Here is a 7,500-nt window from a genome sequence, read left to right as displayed (position 1 = left end):
GATCTTCACAACGAAATCCAAACCGCAGATTACATACACAAATGTAAATCTACACACACACACACATACATATATATATATATATATATATATATATACCCTGTACATTGTATAATACACTTCTCACATCAACAGAACGATGTCCAGATCTCATACATACACACACATATATAAATTCACACATTATATACACAGGTGCAAATCCATACACACACACACACATATATATATATATATATATATACATATCCATATACACCCTGTACATAGTATAAATACACACAACTTACGATCTACACAACGAAATCCAAACCGCAGATTACATACACAAACGTAAATCCACACACACATATATATATACAGACACATACATACATATACACACACACGCGCGCTATACACACACACCGACGTCCAAACTACAGACACACACATCCACAGATGCAAATCCACACACACACATCCATCACACACACATCTATACCCACATCCATACATCCATACACACATTCCGTGCATCAGATTGAATCTAAACGCTTCGCTCACCATATTTCAAGCCCTGCTACGTCTCACAACAAAAAGCCAGCAACCAGAGAAAAGCCATTCTTTGAGGAAGAGTTACACAAACGGAGTCTCGTTTAGTCAGATTGCAGAAAACCTCGTGATTAACAATTACAAAGTTATCTCCCCTTGACTACTTTGTAATATTTTATTTTTATTTTATTTTATTTTATCTTACTTTATCTTTATTTGATTTTTATTTTTTCCTGCAATTTATTGTTCTTAATTATTTTCTTCGCATTTTATTTATTAATTTCATCGTTTATTTTCATTTTTTTTTTTACTTGTTTCAGTCATTTGACTGCGGCCATGCTGGAGCACCGCCTTTTGGTCGAGCAAATCGACCCCAAGACTTATTCTTTGTAAGCCTGGTACTTATTCTATCGGTCTCTTTTGCCGAACCGCTAAGTGACGGGGACACAAACACACCAGCATCGGTATGTCAAGCGATATCGGGGGGGACAATCACAGACACAACCCTAACCCTAACCTTAACCCTAACCCTAACCCTACCCACTAAGCCACGAAATAACAACACAAAGAAAATGATGTCATTGTATCAGGCTTGCTTTAATATTTTATTCCTTTACAAAGTTCGGGTAAAATTCATAATTGCTTCTTTCCAGCAAAGGGTCCGATGTCTTCTGCCGATGGGATTGGTAAATTAATGTCCTGAGGTAGCAGAAGTGGCCGTAGCAGCAGCAACGGCAGCACCGTTCTTCTGCAAGAGTTGCGTGTAAAGCATCTGTTTCTTGAATTTGTTCCATTTTGAAGAATTATGGTAATTCTTGCAAAGTTCCTCGTCGGATGGGATTCTGGAAGATGAGCATATGAAGAAATTAAATGGATGGATGGATGGATGGACGGACGGACGGACAGACAGACCAACAAACAGAAAGACAGACAGATAGGTAGGTAGGTAGGTAGATAAATAGATAGATAGATAGATAGATTGATAGACAGTTAGGTCGATAGATAGATAGACAGACAGACAGGCAGACACACAGATATATATATATATATATATATATATAAAGTGTAGTATATTGCCACTTAAGTGTGGCTGACCCCTAGGGGTGGATGTTACTGTTGCTTTTAGCCCCAGGAGGACATCTCCTCCAGCTGGCTTATCGACACACGACTGTGTCCTGTTTGCCAAGGGAGTTATCCCTCTCACCGCGACCAGCAGCACGAACGTATCCGGATTTCAGGGTTATTTCCCTTCGTCGGCGTTCGACAGCTGATGACCTTGGTGAGAGAGACAAATCTGGCAAATCTTATATCTTCTTTTCCAGTGACATTCTTCACTGATATTGAAAAGGTGAAAACAAGCAATGTTAATTCTCTAAATGAAGTATTAACAGTAACTGCACGATAAAGTGTAGTATATTGCCACTTAAGTGTGGCTGACCCCTAGGGGTGGATGTTACTGTTGCTTTTAGCCCCAGGAGGACATCTCCTCCAGCTGGCTTATCGACACACGACTGTGTCCTGTTTGCCAAGGGAGTTATCCCTCTCACCGCGACCAGCTCCCTAAAACTATATATATATATATATAGTTTTAGGGAAAATAACCAATTTTCAAGAACTCATCGATGAAAATCCACTATCACATATAGAAAAATTAATAATTAAAAGCACAATAAATGAGTATAATGTAAAGTAAAGTAAATATCATAAGATATTATTATTATAATATTATATTATATTTATCTTATGATATTTACTTTACTTTACATTATACTCATTTATTGTGCTTTTAATTATTAATTTTTCTATATGTGATAGTGGATTTTCATCGATGAGTTCTTGAAAATTGGTTATTTTCCCTAAAACTATATATATTTTTATATATACTTTATCTATAAGGCTCAATTTAATTTTAATTTTTTATAAATTGATTTTAATTGAGTTTTTTACCTGTAATTTTGGATTTTGTCCCTAATAATATTATTATATATATATATATATATACATATATATATATATATATATATATATGTATGTATATACATATATATGTATGCGTGTATATATATAATACAAATAATAAATGAGTATATGCATATATATGTACATGTATGTACATACTTACATCTACCTGTATATATAGATGCATATCTGGGTACAGGACATTGTAAATATATGTATGAATATGTGTATATATATATATATATACATATATATATATATATGTGTGTGTGTGTGTGTGTGTGTGTTTTATTATTATGCACCCTTTTAAAGCCTAGTCAGCCTCATGGGCCCGGTTTCCCGGTTTCTATGGCATATGATAGAACGAGGTAGGGGTGAGACAGAATGGTAGAATAGCAGAATGGTAGAGTAACAGAATTGTAGAGTAACAGAATGGTAGAATAACAGAATGATAGAATGACAGAATGGTAGGATAAAAGAATGGTGATTCCATGTTAGTCTTACTTTGGCTTCTTGTATTTCTGTAGAAACTTCTGGATGCAGTCTCCCTCGCTGAAGGTGAAGGTGTTCCTTGTGGAAAAACGGAGGACACGGACTCCGTCGCTCTTCATGGAGACTCCGGAGACTCGGTCTTCTTCTTCTAGCACCGACAGTTCCTGGGTTTGGGAAAAAGAGAGGGAAAGAGAGAGAGGGGGAGTGAGAGATTAGGGATGCTGTGGCGGAGGGGGGGGATGAGGAGGGATTCGGGATATTTTTCTTTTTGGCTTCAGCTGAGATGAGGATGATGATGATGATGATGACGATAGCGGTGGTGGTGGTGATGAGGAGGAGGAGGAGGAGGAACTTCCTAAAGTACATTAGTGTATACATGCATGTGTGGGGGGGGGTGTACTTATATATCATCATCAGTAACATTATTTTATATCATCATCATCATTCATCATCATCATCATCATCAACATCATCATCATTATGATCAACATTTAGCGTCTATTTTCCATGCTGGCATGCATCAGACAGTTTGACAAGGGCTGGTGAGGCCAGGACCCACAGCCGGCCATGTTGTGTGCTTTAGTATGGTTTCTATGGCTGGATGCCCTTCCTGATGCCAACCACTCTACAGAGTGTACTGGGTGCTTTTTATGTAGCTCAGAAACAAGTACATGGTAAAAGAGGAATGATACTACCATGGCTACTACTACTAATACTACCACTTCTATCAATGCTCCCACTCCTGCTATGACCACCACCACCAAAGGTACAGTAAATGTTGTCGAAATACTCACGCTGTGGTCACCAGAGTGCAGGTGACCAACAACAGCCACACATGTGCGGCACTGTGCTTTCTCCTGTTCTTGTTGTTCTTCTTCTTGTCGACCCTTTTCCTGTTTGGCACTGTGCACTGGACTGTGTCGTCGCTTCACGCTCTGCTGCACTTGGAACTTTTTCAGCAAAGATATGCAGCCCTGTTACACCGCCGTGTAAAAGTTGGGATGATAAACGGAGGCAAGAATTGAGAATAGAGTTATTTTTGAAAATTCCCGGGTCACTCATTATTCACATCCATCACATCACTCTCCATCTGTATTACACTCTCACCATTACTCATTCTTTCTCTCCCATTTCTGCTCTCTTATCAGCAAACACATAACTGCTAAAACTGTCTCTCTTCCATTACTCCCTCTATCATCGTCTCTTTCTCTGTCATCACTCAATACTTTCTCTGCCATCTCTCCTCCATCACTCCTTTCATCACTATCTCTCTTTCCCACAGGCAAGGTCAGTTTTGGCAAGGTTTTTAGATCTGGGTGCCCTTCCAAATGCCAACCACTTCACAATGTGGACTGGATGCATTTTACACGGGACCAGCACCAGCAGGGTCACCAAGTAACACTTAAAAAAATTAGTACTGGGGTCGATTCATCATCATCATCATCATCGTTTAACGTCCACTTTCCATGCTAGCATGGGTTGGACGATTTGACTGGGGATTGGTGAAACCAGATGGCTACACAAGACTCCAATCTGATCTGGCAGAGTTTCTACAGCTGGATGCCCTTCCTAACACCAACCACTCCGAGAGTATAGTGGGTGCTTTTACGTGCCACCCGCACGAAGGCCAGTCAGGTGGTACTGGCAACGGCCATGCTCAAAATGGTGTATTTTATGTGCCACCTGTATAGGAACCAGTCCAAATCTTTCCAAGGCAGTGCCCCACCATGGCCACAATCTAAGGACTAAAACAAGCAAAAGAAGAGCGATAAAGATAAACTTTAGGCTTCTCTAAATCAAAGGGGGCCTCGAAGCTTGGTGCCCCCTGGTGCATGGCCCTTATTGGGCCACACCTAAATCTGGCTCTACCTGGACCTATATAACACCAATAGCATCATTAATAGGTGTATATTTACCTGCATAACGAAGTAGAGGTATCGTGTCTGGAGCCAATCAGCTTCAATGATTTGACCATGTGATATATACAGCACCTGGGACTGAAGGCACAGCTTGTACAGGTTCAAATCTCGCCAGTCCTTGAATAATTCGAACCTTCTGGAATGTAAAAGTTTTCGTTTGACGTTGGTTGGTTGCGTCAGGTGTTGAGTTGTCTGGTGGGAAGGGGGAGGGGGGAATGGAAGATGTGATTAGGGGTACACAGGCAGGGAGGGTTAGGTAGATGGGTTAGGCAGAGTAGTAGATAGATGGATAGATAGATAGATAGATAGATGGACAGATGGATGGACAGGTGGACGGACGCACAGACAAACAGACAGACAGACAGACAGACAGACAGACAGATAGATACATAGATAGATAGACTAATAGATAGATAGACAGATAGATAGATAGATAGATAGATAGATAGATAGATACAGAGGTAGGTAGACAGATAGATAGACAGACAGACAGACAGGCAGACAGGCAGCTAGATAGAAAGGCAGACAGATAGATAGAAAGACAGACAAACAAAGATAGATAGAGAGATAGATAGATAGATAGATAGATAGATAGAGACAGACAGACAGACAGACAGTGAGAGAGAGAGAGACCAAGAGACATGCCGAAACAGGTAAATTAAGGTACATTTGTACAGTAACAAATGGAGCATGGCTAAAAATCTTGTGATTAAGGTGAACGAATAGACAGGTAGAGTGCAGCAGTATGATGTCTCAGTGTGTATGAAGAAGTATGGCTTTGTATTCGAGCATTCACCTAGCGGTTATTAGGTCATTAATAAGGCTGCATGCTGGCAGAATCGTTAGCATGCCGGGTGACATGCTTAGCAGTGTTTCGTCTGCCGTTATGTCCTGAGTTTAAATTCTGTGTTCACATATGTGTGTGTATATATATCAACTTAAGTGGAGGAGCAATGGCCCAGTGGTTAGGGCAGCGGACTAGCGGTCATAGGATCGCGGTTTCGATTCCCAGACCGGGCATTGTGAGTGTTTATTGAGCGAAAACACCTAAAGCTCCATGAGGTTCTGGCAGGGGATGGTGGCGAACCCTGCTGTACTCTTTCACCACAACTTTCTCTCACTCTTTCCTCCTCGTCCCGTCCAGGTGGGGAACCTATACCCCCAATGAAACCGGGGAACTGGCTTTTGTGAGCTAGGCTTGGCTCAAGAAGGAACAAACAGCAACCACAAATTCTACAAGGTGGTGCTCCAACATAGGCAAATTCTGAACGACAACAACATATAAAACAAGTAATTGCGTACTTACTGAGCAAACTTGATCTTCTGTGCAAGTTCGTCGTCGAATAACTGCGGACAGATAGCAGCGAAGTCATCTTTCTCGATGTAAAACAGTTCAGATGGTTCCCGACAAATGACAGTGGCTGTCCGAAGACCATCCCCCAAGAGAGCTACTTCCTGGATTGAAGAAGAAATGGATTAAGATGTTGAAATACTTCCCAATATTTCTTGTCACTTGCTTAACGGTTCCATACCATTTTAGATGTTAGCGTACATACATACATACATACATACATGTATTATTTTTTTACTGCCCACAAGGGGCTACACACAGAGGGGACAAACAAGGACAGACAAAGGGATTAAGTCGATTATATCGACCCCAGTGCATAATTGGTACTAGCTTCATCGTCCCCGAAAGGATGAAAGGCAAAGTCGACCTCGGTGGAATTTGAACTCAGAACGTAGCAGCACTCGAAATACCAATAAGCATTTCGCCCGGCATGCTAACGTTTTTCTGGATACATACATACATGGATGCATGCATGCATACATATATACAGGGTGCAATGGGTAAATTGTCCCCATCTTTACCCGTTTTTACGCCGCTCAGATGGTGCTATACATATATATATATATAGCCCTAACTCTTCGAAACGCCAGTGTTATAATGGTGGCAGCTGATGAAGGAAATGTTCTCTATGTGGCCTGGGTGTTTTCTGTACCTTGTTTATCATTTTGTCTATGTTTTTTTTTGCAACGTCCTGTACCCAGATATGCATCTATATATACTTGTAGATGTAGGTATGTACATACATGTACATATATATGCATATACTCATATATTATTTGTATATATATATATATTGTATAAAAGATCGTAGGTAAGGCCAAAACAATGTGAAGAAAATGCGAAGTAAATCACAAGAAAGCAAATATGTGAATTAATGTAGACTTACCTTGTTTTCAACATTTGGTGGGGGGGTAGTGGTGGTGGAAATGATGAGAAAGATGATGACAATGATGACGGCGACGACGATGATGAAGCCGAACATAACATGATGGGAACTGTTTAAAAAACGAAAAAAAAAACCATTCTCACCCCAAAATGTTGTCCACTGCGTATGATGTTTTCCAAGTGTTTGTGGCCGGTTTTCTCTTCCAATTCCTTCTGGACGTACAAGGAACCGGAGTAGACGAGGTAGAAGCCAACACCTCGATGGTTCTGCCGAAGGACGATGCGGCCTCGCTCGCAACTGGAAAATATATATGTGTTATATTCAAATTACGACAAACGTAAATAAACAAACGAAGTTTG

At 40.4% G+C, this 7,500-nt stretch overlaps 2 protein-coding genes across 2 annotated transcripts in view; both read right to left on the bottom strand.

Annotated features, from left to right (window-relative positions):
• The window catches only part of LOC106870236 (palmitoyltransferase ZDHHC17), a 22,297-nt gene extending 21,669 nt beyond the window's left edge, over positions 1 to 628 (bottom strand). The window contains exon 1 of the mRNA XM_089345450.1: positions 547 to 628. Within this exon, the coding sequence (XP_089201576.1) occupies positions 547 to 549 (3 nt within the window). The 5' untranslated portion in view covers positions 550 to 628. The remainder of the gene's footprint in view (positions 1 to 546) is intronic.
• Positions 629 to 1,112: 484 nt separating this feature from the next.
• Positions 1,113 to 7,500, bottom strand: part of LOC106870235 (uncharacterized) — a 12,731-nt gene continuing 6,343 nt past the window's right edge. Inside the window, exons 5-10 of the mRNA XM_089345363.1 lie at positions 7,285 to 7,438; positions 6,211 to 6,359; positions 4,902 to 5,040; positions 3,780 to 3,959; positions 2,998 to 3,149; positions 1,113 to 1,376 (exon numbers count right to left, since the gene is read on the bottom strand). Coding sequence (XP_089201489.1) covers positions 1,226 to 1,376; positions 2,998 to 3,149; positions 3,780 to 3,959; positions 4,902 to 5,040; positions 6,211 to 6,359; positions 7,285 to 7,438 — 925 coding nt within the window. The 3' untranslated portion in view covers positions 1,113 to 1,225. The remainder of the gene's footprint in view (positions 1,377 to 2,997; positions 3,150 to 3,779; positions 3,960 to 4,901; positions 5,041 to 6,210; positions 6,360 to 7,284; positions 7,439 to 7,500) is intronic.

The sequence above is a fragment of the Octopus bimaculoides genome, chromosome 29 (genome assembly GCF_046866305.1).
Source record: "Octopus bimaculoides isolate indiv1 chromosome 29, ASM4686630v1, whole genome shotgun sequence".
In the NCBI taxonomy this organism is placed as follows: domain Eukaryota; kingdom Metazoa; phylum Mollusca; class Cephalopoda; order Octopoda; family Octopodidae; genus Octopus; species Octopus bimaculoides.
This window is presented reverse-complemented; position numbering and strand designations above follow the sequence as displayed.